General features: G+C 37.0%; 1 protein-coding gene across 1 annotated transcript; it reads left to right on the forward strand.

Annotated features, from left to right (window-relative positions):
* Window positions 1-353: 353 nt before the first annotated feature.
* Window positions 354-7,492, forward strand: LOC133653328 (gastrula zinc finger protein XlCGF57.1-like). The gene is made up of 2 exons (XM_062052495.1): window positions 354-641; window positions 6,055-7,492. The coding sequence occupies exons 1-2, from the start codon at window positions 464-466 to the stop codon at window positions 7,257-7,259; spliced, it is 1,383 nt and encodes a 460-aa protein (XP_061908479.1). The 5' UTR covers window positions 354-463; the 3' UTR covers window positions 7,260-7,492.
* The last annotated feature ends 7,622 nt before the right edge of the window (window positions 7,493-15,114 follow it).

Consider the following 15,114-nt stretch of genomic DNA (forward strand, 5'->3'; position numbering starts at 1 on the left):
ACAAAATAAATACACAACAAATAAATAGCGTGATTTTCCTAGTTGCAAAAAAAACTTAAATCACAAGATAATTGTCAAAGCTGCTTCAAAATATCATGAATAATAATGTAAATAAGCTAAAAATAAATAACTAATAAATACATAATCAATAAAAAATAAATACACAACAAGTAAATAGCGTGATTTTCCTAGTTGTAAAAAAGGCTTAAATGACAAGATTATTGTCAAAGCTACTGCAAAATATTATGAATAGAAATATAAATACCGTAATAAAACATGATTTTCATTAGTAAAAGTGCTCCACACGCCCGTACGCCAGGTGGCGGTGTGCACCTTCCAAACCTTGGCTGCAGCCCGCCAGTGAGCCTCAAGGAGAAGAAGAAGAAGCAAACAGAAGACCACAAGAAGACGACAGACTATAAAAGCTGGACGCTAAAGTCGTGCAAGACACATAAATAGCAACATGTTCCGAGAGTTGGTGAAGCAGCGACTCATGGCGGCGGCAGATGAAATCTTCGCGCTGTTCGAAAGAACCATCGCGTCGTACGAGGAGGAACTTTCTAGAAGCAGAGAAGAGAAGGAGCGACATCGACGGCAACTGGAAGCTGTTTGCAAAACTCAGATTGTGCTGCACGTTGAAGGTATTTAAACAAAATAATATACATTCAACACTTTTTTGCATTTCCATATCCATGTTTTATCACTTTTATCATCATGTTTTGCGACACGAAGACGGCAGCTATGTTGAGTTTCCAACCAGCCAATGGGTGAGGGCGGACATACGTCACTTCCGCCTACCAATCCCCTAGCAACCGGGAATTCGTTGAAAACAAAGCAGCTCACAGCGAACACAGCATTGACAGAAAAAGCATTTAACGAGCGTTGTGGCTTGGAAGTCGGCGTTAAATCCTTCATTTACGCATTTTTACTTATTCGCATATCGTGTGAAAAAACGAAAATGTATTATTTGCGTCAGACTCGTCTCAGTGAACTTTAAAGCTTCTCAGGCTTAGCTTGCTAGTTAGCTTAGCCTGCGCGCTACTAAGAAAGAGACGCGGAAGTTATCAACAACAAGATCAATTGTTAGTGTATAAAATATTGAGAGATTTGAGGGCTACATGTATTGAATGGCAACATGAAAATTATAGGGTTTATTGGTTTTTAAAAACCCAACTGTTAAGTGCACATTTAAACGAAACCGGTTTTCGAAAATAGCTAGCTAGGCTATAGACTATATAGTATATTACTTACTTAACTTAATCCTCTTCTTCCCGGATGGGAAATAAGGCTTCGACGACTCGACGCCATTCATCTCGCTGCTGTGCTCGTCTCTGTGCCTCGCCCCATGTAAGCTTCGTCTCTTTCAGCTCCCCTTCAACTGTTCTTCGCCAGGTGTTCTTTGGCCGCCCTGGCTTACGTTTTCCCGGTGGTGTCCATCTTAACGCTGCCTTTGGTATCCTCTCGTTGTCCGGTTTTCGAAAATAGCTAGCTAGGCTATAGACTATATAGTATATACCGCATGTTATTTTTGTACAACAACAACTTCAGCTGTCGAACATTATAAGGTACAAATTCAACAAGTACAACATTAGCACGGACGGTATAGCCAAGTTGTGGTTAAGAAGGTGGATTTTTGTTCCTTATATTTACCAGAAACGAAGTGATCCGAACACACGACCCGGGACTTTGGGGGACTCCAGTGAGAACTGTCCTCGTTTTCCCGGTGTAAAGCTGCGAGCCTTTTGTCTCGTCTCTGTGGGCTTTTATCACGCTTTGGCAGAACAAAATACAACCTTTGTTTTCCCTGTTTGCAGTTGTGGTTACCACAACCAAAAACAACACAGTTTTTCGGCATTTTGGAGGCAGAATGACGGGTTTAACCAGCGTAGGTCGACAGGTTAAAGAGTAATGGCAACGGTTTGTTTTCAACGCCTGTCTGGTTGCTATGGCTCGAAGAACCCGTATGTAGCTCAGTTGCCCGGATGTCGGCCCTCACCCATAGGAAAACGACTCGGGGGTCACGTGACTACATTTGAAATGTTATCACTTGTATATTTTTACATTCCTATTTCAGCATTGTTTTGATTTGACTGGTGACTGTATGTCATTACGGCAGTCTATGGGAACGAGGGATGGGCGATATGGCCGAAAATATATATCGCGATATACCTGTATACTGCAGCCTTTTTCAATTACGATGTACAAAAGCAGTGAAGTTGTCACGTTGTGTAAATGGTAAATAAAAAGAGAATACAACAAATCCTTTTCAACTTATATTCAATTGAATAGACTGCAAAGACAAGATATTTCATGTTCACACTGAGAAACTTTGTATTTTTTTTTTTCATATAATCATGAACTTAGAATTTAATGGCAGCAACACATTGCAAAAAAGTGTGTTACATGGCCTTTCCTTTTAACAACACACAGTAAAGGTTTGGGAACTAAGGAGACACATTTTTGAAGTAAAATTCTTTCCCAGTCTTGCTTAAAGGCCTACTGAAAGCCACTACTAGCGACCACACAGTCTGATAGTTTATATATCAATGATGAAATCTTAACATTGCAACACATGCCAATACGGCCGGGGTAACTTATAAAGTGACATTTTAAATTTCCCGGGGAACTTCCGGTTCAAAACGCCTTTGAGGATGACGTATGCGCGCGACGTAGCCAGTAGAACACAGGTATGGCTTCCCCATTGAAGCCAATACGAAATAGCTCTGTTTTCATGTCATTATTCCACAGTATTCTGGACATCTGTGCTGGTGAATCTGTTGCAATTTCGTTCATTGCATTATGGAGAAAGAAGCTGAGCAAGCAAAGAAGAAAGTCGGTGCGAAGCGGAGTATTTTGCGAGGGAAGTCAGCAACACAACACAGCCGGTGTTTCATTGTTTACATTCCCGAAAGATGCGGTCAAGATCGAAGAACTCGGACAACAGAGACTCTTACCAGGAGGACTTTGACTTCGTTAACAGACGCAGACGCGATACCGTGAGTACGCTTCCAAACATTTGATCGCTTGCTATAACTAGCTCGAGAGTAGCTAGGAGCTAGCATGACAAACACCTAGGTGTTTGTTATGCGGGATTAATTTGTGGCATATTAAATATAAGCCTGGTTGTGTTGTGGCTAATAGAGTATATATATATGTCTTGTGTTTATTTACTGTTGTAGTCATTCCCAGCTGAATATCAGGTCCCACCGGCGCGCTTCCAAACATTTGATCGCTTGCCCGTACGTGCGTGTCACGTACGTAACTTTGGTTAAATATACAAGCTTTATGAACCTTGGGTTAGGTGAACGGTCCTTTGGGCTGAGTGAGTGTGTGTGTTGTGCAGGTGTTTGAATTGGATTGGCGGGTTATATATACGGGATCCCGTCCATATTACCCGCTCGAGCTATAACTAGCTCGAGCTAGTAGCTAGGAGCTAGCATAACAAACACCTAGGTGTTTGTTATGCGGGATTAATTTGTGGCATATTAAATATAAGCCTGGTTGTGTTGTGGCTAATAGAGTATATATATGTCTTGTGTTTATTTACTGTTGTAGTCATTCCCAGCTGAATATCAGGTCACCCCCGGCTCTCACAGCATCTTCCCTATCTGAATCACTTCCACTCCCCACTAGTCCTTCACTTGCACTTTCCTCATCCACAAATCTTTCATCCTCGATCAAATTAATGGGGTCGCTTTCTCGGTCCGAATCTCTCTCACTTCTGGCGGCCATCATTGTAAACAATAGGGAACTTTGCGTATATGTTCAACTGACTACGTCACGCTACTTCAAGCCTTTTTTTTATCAGATACCAAAAGTTGCGATCTTTATCGTCATTGTTCTATGCTAAATCCTTTCAGCAAAAATATGGCAATATCGCGAAATGATCAAGTATGACACATAGAATAGATCTGCTATCCCCGTTTGAATAAAAACATTTAATTTCAGTAGGCCTTTAAGTTGTGGTATTTTAGCCTTCATAATGCGCCACACATTTTCAATGGGAGACAGGTCTGGACTACAGGCAGGCCAGTCTAACAAAAAAAAAGGATTTTAAGTGCGCCTTATAGTCCAGAAAATACGGTATATAGAAGAAAGTGTGTTCCATGAGAAACATCTCAAGGTTTCTGAGCTTAAAGGCCTACTGAATTTTTTTAAAAAAATTTAAACGGGAATAGCAGATCCATTCTATGTGTCATACTTGATCATTTCGCGATATTGCCATATTTTTGCTGAAAGGATTTAGTAGAGAAAATCGACGATAAAGTTCGCAACTTTTGCTCGCTGATAAAAAAAGCCTTGCCTGTACCGGAAGTAGCGTGACGTCACAGGAGCTAGTATTCCTCACAATTCCCCGTTGTTTACAATGGAGCAAGAGAGATTCGGACCGAGAAAGTGATGATTACCCCATTAATTTGAGCGAGGATGAAAGATTCGTAGATGAGGAACGTTACAGTGAAGGACTTGAGAGACAGTGATGGACGTATCTTTTTTCGCTCTGACCGTAACTTAGGTACAAGCTGGCTCATTGGATTCCACACTCTCCTTTTTCTATTGTAGATCACAGATTTGTATTTTAAACCACCTGGGATACTATATCCTCTTGAAAATGAGAGTCGAGAACACAAAATGGACATTCAGTGCCTTTTATCTCCACAACAATACATCGGCGAAATGCTTTAGCTACGAGCTAACGTGATAGCATCTTGCTTTAACTGCATATAGAAACAAAAGAAATAAACCCCTGACTGGAAGGATAGATAGAAAATCAACAATACTATTAGACCGTGGACATGTAAATACACGGTTATTGCTTTCCAGGCTGGCGAAGGTTAACAATGCTGTGCTAACGACGCCATTGAAGCTAACTTAGCAACCGGACTGCACAGAGCTATGCTAAAAACATTAGCTCTCCACCTACGCCAGCCATCCCTCATTTGCTCATCAACACCCGTGCTCACCTGCGTTCCAGCGATCGGCAGAAGGACGAAGGACTTCACCCGATGCGTTTGGCGGCCCGGAGACGTAGGAAGTCAAGGTGAAGTCGGCGGCTAGCGCGGCTAGCGCTCCAACAAAGTCCTCCTGGTTGTGTTGCTGTAGTCCGCTGCTAATACACCGATCCCACCTACAACTGTCTTCTTTGCAGCCTTCATTGTTCATTAAAAAAATTGCAAAAGATGTCCAGAATACTGTGGAATTATGAAATGAAAACAGAGCTTTTTGTATAGGATTCTACGGGGTACCATAACTTCCGTTACTCGGACTTCGTCACGCGCATACGTCATCATACCGCGACGTTTCAGCCGGATATTTCCCGGGAATTTTAAAATGTCACTTTATAAGTTAACCCGGCCGTATTGGCATGTGTTGCAATGTTAAGATTTCATCATTGATATATAAACTATCAGACTGCGTGGTCGCTAGTAGTGGCTTTCAGTAGGCCTTTAAATGCCTATCTGCATTCAGATGCTATCACGTTAGCTCATGCTAAAGAGCTTCGTCGATGTATTGTCGTGGAGATAAAAGTCACTGTTAATGTCCATTTCGCCTTCTCGACTGTCATTTTCAAGAGGATATAGTATCCGAGGTGGTTTAAAATACAAATCCGTGATCCACAATAGAAAAAGGAGAGAGTGTGGAATCCAATGAGCCAGCTTGTACCTAAGTTACGGTCAGAGCGAAAAAAGATATCTCTTGACTGCATTCTAGTCCATCACTCTAACGTTCCTCATCCACGAATCTTTCATCCTCGCTCAAATTAATGGGGTAATCGTCACTTTCTCGCTCCTAATATCTCTCGCTCCATTGTAAACAACGGGGAATTGTGAGCAGCACTACCGCTTGTGACGTCACGCTACTTCCGGTAGGGGCAAGGTTCTTTTTTATCAGCGAGCAAAAGTTGCGAACTTTATCGCCGATTTTCTCTACTAAATCCTTTCAGCAAAAATATGGCAATATCGCGAAATGATCAAGTGTGTCACATAGATCTGCTTTTACCGTTTAAATAAAAAAATTAATTTCAGTAGGCCTTTAAAGTGTGCTTGTGTCCCGCAGATGTCCAGCAGCTGATTGATGGTCAAGAAAAGCGTCCCGTTGAGCCGCAAAAGAGGCGGAAGGATGGGGAACTCGGGACTATTAAGGAGGGGGATTGTCTCCTCGGGCCGGAGGAAGCTGATCCCACCAAGTTGCAACTCAATGTTGTCTCTGTGAAGATTGACGATTATGAAGAGAAACCACAAGACTGCCACAAGGAGGATAAAGACGGGGATGACTCCCACAAACCTTTGCGCGGCCGTACAGACTGTGGAGGTGACTTGAAGACTCGCGCTGACAACAAGCGCTCGAAAAAAAAGAAGACGGGTAAAGAATGTGTGAGCTGCTCGGTCTGTGCGAAAACATTTACTCAGAAGGGCCATTTGACTCAACACATGAGGACGCACACGGGAGAAAAACCCTTTAGTTGTTCAGTTTGTCAGCAGAGATTCTCCCAGAAAGGTACGATGGTAATACACATGAGAACTCACACAGGAGAAACACCTTTCGGTTGCTCGCTTTGTGGCAAGAGCTTTTCCCACGGTACCAGTTTGACCCGACACATGTCGAAACACACGGGAGAAAAGCCTTTCAGTTGCTCAGTTTGCAGTAAAAGGTTCCCTCACCAGCTGCAGATGAAAATACACATGCGGACGCACACGGGAGAAAAACCCTTTTGTTGTTCATTTTGCGGCCAACGATTCTCTCAGAAGGTAGCGATGGTATCGCACGTGAGAGCGCACACGGGAGAGAAACCCTTCTTTTGTCGAGAGTGCGGGAAAAGATTCGCCCGGAAAGTAAACGTGGCGACGCACATGAGGACGCACACGGGGGAAAAACCCTTCGCATGTTCACTTTGCGACAAAACATTCTCGCACGACGCGTCGCTGCGGTCGCACGCGAGAACTCACACGGGAGAGAAACCCTTCGGTTGTTTAATTTGCGGGAAAAAATTCTCCCGCAAGCTGACAATGGCGGCGCACATGACGACGCACACGGGAGAAAAACCCTTCCGCTGTTCGCTCTGCGGCAAAAGATTCTCTCAAAAGGCCAACCTGGCGTCGCACATGACGACGCACACCGGGGAGAAGGCCTTCAGCTGCTCGGTTTGTGGCAAAAGATTCTCTCAAAAGTCAAACATGGTGACACACATGAGAAAGCACACGGGAGAAGCAGCTGGTCAAGAAGGCTTGGAGTCGGACTCAGAAGATAATAAGCTGAAATGAAACACATACGGTACTTACCAGCTTAGTTTGTTCTCTGACCACGCTCTCAACTCAGAGCATTTGTATCTCAAGTCTACGTCGCCCACTGAAGTGAACTAAAATCAATAACTGGTGCTTACCCCCCCACAATAGCACCATCTTACCATGTAACATTCATTTTGATGAGAAAAAACACCTTTTAGATTAGAAATATTACATGGAAACAATACTATAGAATGTACAAAAGCAGTGAAGTTGTGTAAATGGTAAATAAAAAGAGAATACAACAAATCCTTTTCAACTTATATTCAATTGAATAGACTGCAAAGACAAGATATTTCATGTTTTTTTTTGCAAATAATCATGAACTTAGAATTTAATGGCAGCAAAAAAGTTGTCAGATGGGCATTTTTACCAGTGTGTTACATGGCCTTTCCTTTTAACAACACTCAGTAAAGGTTTGGGAAGTGAGGAGACACATTTTTGAAGTGGAATTCTTTCCCATTCTTGCTTGATGTACAGCTTAAGTTGTTCAACAGTCTCCCTTCTCATATTTTAGCCTTCACACATTTTCAATGTCTGGACTACAGGCAGGCCAGTCTAGTACCCGCACTCTTTTACTATGAAGCCACGCTGTTGTAACACCTGGCTTGGCATTGTCTTGCTGAAATAAGCAGGGGCGTCCATGATAACAACATATGTTGCTCCAAAAGCTGTATGTACCTTTCAGCATTAATGGTGCCTTCACAGATGTGTAAGTTACCCATGTCTTGGCCACTAATACACCCCCATACCATCACACATGCTGCCTTTTACACTTTCACCCTAGAACAGTCCCCATGCTTCTTTTCCTCTTTGGTCCGGAGGACACGACGTCTACAGTTTCCAAAAATAATTTGAAACGTGGACTCGTCAGACCGCAGAACACTTTTCCACTTTGTATCAGTCTATCTTGGATGAGCTCGGGCCCAGCGAAGCGTCTCTGGGTGTTGTTGATAAATGGCTTTGGCTTTGCATAGTAAATGATAAATGGGTTATACTTGTATAGCGCTTTTCCACCTTCAAGGTACTCAAAGCGCTTTGACAGTATTTCCACATTCACCCATTCACACACTGATGGCGGGAGCTGCCATGCAAGTCTCTAACCAGCACCCATCAGGAGCAAGGGTGAAGTGTCTTGCCCAAGGACACAATAGTAGAGTTTTAACTTGCACTTACAGATGTATATGTATATATATATAGATGTGTGTGTGTATATATATATATATATATATATATATATATATATATATATATATATATATATATATATATATATATGTATGTATGTATGTATGTATGTATGTATGTATGTATGTATGTATGTATGTATGTATGTATGTATGTATGTATGTATATATATACACACACACACAGAAATACATATATATATACACACAGAAATGTATATATATATGTATGTATGTATATATATGTATGTATATATATATATATATATATATATATATATATATATATATATATATATATACACACACACATATATATACACATATACAATCACACACGCATTTATATAAATGTGTGTGTGTGTGTATATATATATATATATATATATATATATATATATATATATATATATATATATATACACACACACACACACAAATGCATATATATTAGAGATGTCCGATAATATCGGCCTGCCGATATTATCGGCCTATATATGCGTTAAAATGTAATATCGGAAATGATCGGTATTGGTTTTTTTATTATCAGTATCGTTTTTTTTATAGTTTTTTTTTAATTAAATCAACATAAAAAACACAAGATACACTTACAATTAGTGCACCAACCCAAAAAACCTCCCTCCCCCATTTACACTCATTCACACAAAAGGGTTGTTTCTTTCTGTTATTAATATTCTGCTTCCTACATTATATATCAATATATATCAATACAGTCTGCAAGGGATACAGTCCGTAAGCACACATGATTGTGCGTGCTGCTGCTCCACTAATAGTACTAACCTTTAACACTTAATTTGACTAATTTTCATTCATTACTAGTTTCTATGTAACTGTTTTTATATTGTTGTACTTTCTTTTTTATTCAAGAAAATGTTTTTAATTTATTTAACTTATTTTACTAATTTTTTTAAAAAGTACCTTATCTTCACCATACCTGGTTGTCCAAATTAGGCATAATAATGTGTTAATTCCACGACTGCATGTATCGGTTGATATCTGTATCGGTAATTAAAGAGTTGGACAATATCGGATATCGGCAAAAAGCCATTATCGGACATCCCTAATATATATGTATGTATGTATGTGTGTGTATATGTATACAGTATGTGTGTGTATATATATATGTATATTGGCCACAAGGAGGCAGCAGAGTACAGTTCTCTAATGGTCTCAATCTTTCTAATGGTCAATTATGTCGCGACCCACTTTGATTAAGTCAAAGCAATTGCTCTATAAATACAGAATTACACATCCAAAGTGCATTTTAGAGGATGTGATTGGTGCACACACACAAAGATGCTACAGTTTACTTCCCACAAGGTTATAGAGGGGATTTTGTTCTTTTTTTTTTTATTGTAAGCAAAGTACTGGCGAGAAAAGGAGATTGCAGAGAGAATTAGCAATAAAGCAAACACAAGAGGAAATGAAAGAAGAAGGAAAAAAAGACCAAAATAGAGAAAGAAAGCAGCCCGATGAGACAGATGGAAAGATGGAGCATCGCTTGTTTGCTCGCTGGAGACGAACAAACATCTCCAGGATGGAGGCAGGAGGATGGAGGCAGGAGGATGGAGGCAGGAGGATGGAGGCAGGAGGATGGAGGCAGGAGGATGGAGGATGGAGGCAGGAGGATGGAGGCAGGAGGATGGAGGCAGGAGGATGGAGGATGGAGGCAGGAGGATGGAGGCAGGAGGATGGAGGCAGGAGGATGGAGGCAGGAGGATGGAGGATGGAGGCAGGAGGATGGAGGCAGGAGGATGGAGGCAGGCCGACGTGCCGACATCAAACACGGCGAGCGGCCTTCAGGGAGATGCTTTGCCGCCGCCTCTGGAGAGGAAGAAGCTTCTGGAGCTCCAGCTGCAGCCTGCACATCTACTCAAGTGCCTCCAACTGCACCTGACATCTCCTCACCTTCAAGGTCACTGTAGAGGTCAGTGTCTCTGCCCTCGCTTTTTCTTTGGCTTTTTCCACCAAAAGTGCGATGATAACAACAGAAGAGGAAATTGTGCTGCCTGCTCAGTACAATAAAGCCACAACATTACTAAGAAGAAGACAAATATGAAGACAATTACTCTTATTAAAAATGGAGTTTTATGTCAATTTAAATATTATTTCTCATGCGATCCACTATTTAATAAAATAATGAAATATATGCTGCGAACCCATTTAGTAATCGTTAAATTTAATGACAAATTATTTTCTCCATGGCCACATTTTTATTGTATTTAATTGCATTTAGTGGCCTTTGCATTTATGGAAATATTCAGCAGATTATTATACATTTTAATTGTTTTGTTTAATTGTACCTTTTTGTTCATTTATTTATCTTTGCATTATAACACATTTTATATTCATTTATTTACAATGTTCCAATCGCTCTTTTGTGCATTTATTTATCTCTGTATTTATGAACAATGAAACACATTATTCCACATTTTAATACGTGAATTTTACGGTTTCAAATTTATTTTCAAATGTATTTTGCATTATTGCTCCATTAAACACATTATTCTACGTTTTAATTATTCGTGTAATTATTATTATTTATCCGTGCATTAATTGACAACTAAATACATTATCCCACGTTTTAATAATTATATTATTATTTAAATACATTATTTTATGTTTTAATACCGTTTCAATTTTATTTTTATTTATTTTTTATTAATTTTGTTACATTTTTTTATTTTTTAAATTATTTTTTATTTTTATTATTATGATTTTTTATTTTTTATTATTCAATTTTATTTTTAAACGTCTTTGGTTCATTTTTTTAAATTATTGCCCCGTTAAACACATTATTCTACATTTTCATTATTCAAGTTATTATTATTTATCCATGCATTAACTGAAAACTAAATACATTATCCCACTTTTTAATAATTATATTATTATTTAAAATGTATTCAAATGCCCCTTTCTTCATATATTAATGTTTTCTTTTATGAATAATCAAACACATTATTCTACATTTTAATATATTATTTCATTATTTCAAATATATTAAATTACCCTTTCGTTCATGTATTTATATTTACATTAATAGGCAAACATTTTAAGTAATTATTTTATTCCTTAACTACCTTTATGTTCAATTATTTATCTTAGCATTTATGGACAATTGAAGACTTTATTCCAATTTTTAACTAACCATTTTATTAATGTATTCAATTTCTCTCTTCTTCACTTACTTATTATGTCTTTTATGGATATCCAAAACAATCTACATTGTAATATATTATTTTATTTTTCCAAATGTATTAAATTACCGTTTTGTTCATGACAGTAAAACCCGTTGTTGACAAAGTGAGCCGTACCTTTACGATCAATTGAGAACATATTCTAATGTATATATAAACAACTTTCAGTTCCCTTTATATATTTCTCAATTGTATATTTATGCACTATAGATGAATTATTCCACATTTTAATTATAATAAAGAATTATTTGAACTTACTGAATTGACTTTCTTGGCACGACAACCCCTTTTGTTCAACAACTGCATGCCCTGGTTCAGCTGTAGAATTTTGTCTTTTAAATGCTAAAAACCAGCTCATAATCATCAGGGGAAGAAGACACACACACACACACACATGCTCGTTATTATTTGGAATGGGGAGCAAGTGTTTGATCGTGACTTGTGGGGACCAGCCTTTCTACAGGTTGTGGAGGCATAAAAAGGTAAGATGGTGTAAAATGTCCACTGGCCAGTTAGCTCCTACACGTCTTTATATCTCTGCATTGATGAAGTCATGTGCTGATCATTCTTACTGGGGACCCTGGGGGAAAAGAGTTCATATGGTTCATGGGGACCACATTTAAATCATTTTGCATAATTCACACAAATTTGTACGTGACAACTGAGGACCATTTAAAAAAATAAAAAAGTTCTAATTAAATTAAATCAAATTAATGGTTTTAAAGCCCCTAAAAGAACATGGGGGAAATGTTTTTTAAATAATTTTTGTATTTTTGTAATTTTTTTTAAGACATGTATCTCGTGCGCACGAGAAACTTTTTATAAAGTTATAAAAAAAAAAAAAATAATTTAAATTTTTTTCCCACATGTATCTCGTGCGCACGAGAAACTATCTCATGCGCACTAGAAAGTTTCTCGTGCGCACGAGAAACTTTTTATAAAGTTATAAAAAAATTAATTAAAATTGTTTATTTTTATTTTTTTTAGACATGTATCTCGTGCGCACGAGAAACTTTTTTACAAAGATATAAAAAAAATAAAAAAAATTTAAAAAATGTTCCCACATGTATCTCGTGCACACGAGAAACTATCTCATGTGCACTTGAAAGTTTCTCGTGCGCACGAGAAACTTTTTATAAAGTTATAAAAAAATTAATTAAAATTGTTTATTTTTATTTTTTTAGACATGTATCTCGTGCGCACGAGAAACTTTTTATAAAGTTATAAAAAAAAAATTGTTTTAAATTTTTTCCCACATGTATCTCGTGCGCACGAGAAACTATCTCATGCGCACTTGAAAGTTTCTCGTGCGCACGAGAAACTTTTTATAAAGTTATAAAAAAATAAATTAAAATTGTTTATTTTTATTTTTTTTAGACATGTATCTCGTGCGCACGAGAAACTATCTCATGCGCACTAGAAAGTTTCTCGTGCGCACGAGAAACTTTTTATAAAGTTATAAAAAAATTATTTAAAATTGTTTATTTTAATTTTTTTTAGACATGTATCTCGTGCGCACGAGAAACTTTTTATAAAGATATAAAAAAAATAAAAAAAAATTAAATTTTTTTCCCCACATATATCTCGTGCGCACAAGAAACTATCTCATGCGCACTAGAAAGTTTCTCGTGCGCACGAGAAACTTTTTATAAAGTTATAAAAAAATTGATTAAAATTGTTTATTTTTATTTTTTTAGACATGTATCTCGTGCGCACGAGAACCTTTTTATAAAGTTATAAAAAAATTTAAATTTTAAAATTTTTTTTCCCACATGTATCTCGTGCGCACGAGAAACTATCTCATGCGCACTACAAAGTTTCTCATGCGCACGAGAAACTTTTTATAAAGTTATAAAAAATTAATTAAAATTGTTTATTTTTATTTTTTTTAGACATGTGTCTCGTGCGCACGAGAAACTTTTTATAAAGTTATAAAAAAAAAAAATAGTTTTAAATTTTTTCCCACATGTATCTCGTGCGCACGAGACACTATCTCATGCGCACTAGAAAGTTTCTCATGCGCACGAGAAACTTTTTATAAAGTTATAAAAAAATTAATTAAAATTTTATTTTTTTATTTTTTTTAGACATGTATCTCGTGCGCACGAGAAACTTTTTATGAAGTTATAAAAAAATATATAAAATTTTTTTTTTCCCACATGTATCTCGAGCGCACGAGAAACTTTTTATAAAGTTATAAAAAAATTAATTAAAATTGTTTATTTTTATTTTTTTAGACATGTATCTCGTGCGCACGAGAAACTATCTCATGCGCACGAGAAACTTTTTATAAAGTTATAAAAAAATTAATTAAAATTGTTTATTTTTATTTTTTTTAGACATGTATCTCATGCGCACTAGAAAGTTTCTCGTGCGCACGAGAAACTTTTTATAAAGTTATAAAAAAATAAATTAAAATTGTTTATTTTTATTTTTTTAGACATGTATCTCGTGCGCACGAGAAACTTTTTATAAAGTTATTAAAAAAAAAATTGTTTTAAATTTTTTCCCACATGTATCTCGTGTGCACGAGAAACTTTTTATAAAGTTATAAAAAAATAAATTAAAATTGTTTATTTTTATTTTTTTAGACATGTATCTCGTGCGCACGAGAAACTTTTTATAAAGTTATTAAAAAAAAAATTGTTTTAAATTTTTTCCCACATGTATCTCGTGTGCACGAGAAACTTTTTATAAAGTTATAAAAAAAAAAAAATTGTTTTAAATTTTTTCCCACATGTATCTCGTGCGCACGAGAAAGTTTCTCATGCGCACGAGAAACTTTTTATAAAGTTATAAAAAAAATGTAATTTAAGATTTTTTTTTCCCACATGAGAAACTTTTTATAAAGTTATAAAAAAATGAATTAAAATTGTTTTTAAAAATTTTTTTCGACATGTATTTCGTGCACACGAAATTTTTTTATAAAGTTATAAAAAAATATATATATATATTTTATTTTCTTTAATTTTTTTAGACATGTATCTTGTGCGCACGAGAAAGTTTCTCGTGCACACAAGATACATGTCTAAACAAACCCAAATAAAATAAAAATGTATATATATATATAAATATATATATATATTTTTTATAACTTTATAAAAAGTTTCTCGTGTGCACGAGATACATGTCTAAAAAAAATAAAAATAATAAAATAAAATAATAAAAAAAATAAAATTCCCCCATGTCCCTTTAGGGGCTCCGTAGTTTCCCCTTAGGGGACCTGTTTTTTTGTCCCCATACCGTCAGAGGTCCCCTAAAGGTGACTGTGTGAACAGAGCGATGTCCCCATTAAGTAAGCATTGCCAGAACACACACACACACACACACAAATAAGACGCAAACACACGCCCCCTGCTGTTCAGCCATGTTTACTACAGTAATTGTTCCCATCTACAGTTATCAGCACAGCTTGTTGAGCTCTTTTAC

This window comes from Entelurus aequoreus, linkage group LG07 (assembly GCF_033978785.1).
Source record: "Entelurus aequoreus isolate RoL-2023_Sb linkage group LG07, RoL_Eaeq_v1.1, whole genome shotgun sequence".
Lineage (NCBI taxonomy): Eukaryota > Metazoa > Chordata > Actinopteri > Syngnathiformes > Syngnathidae > Entelurus > Entelurus aequoreus.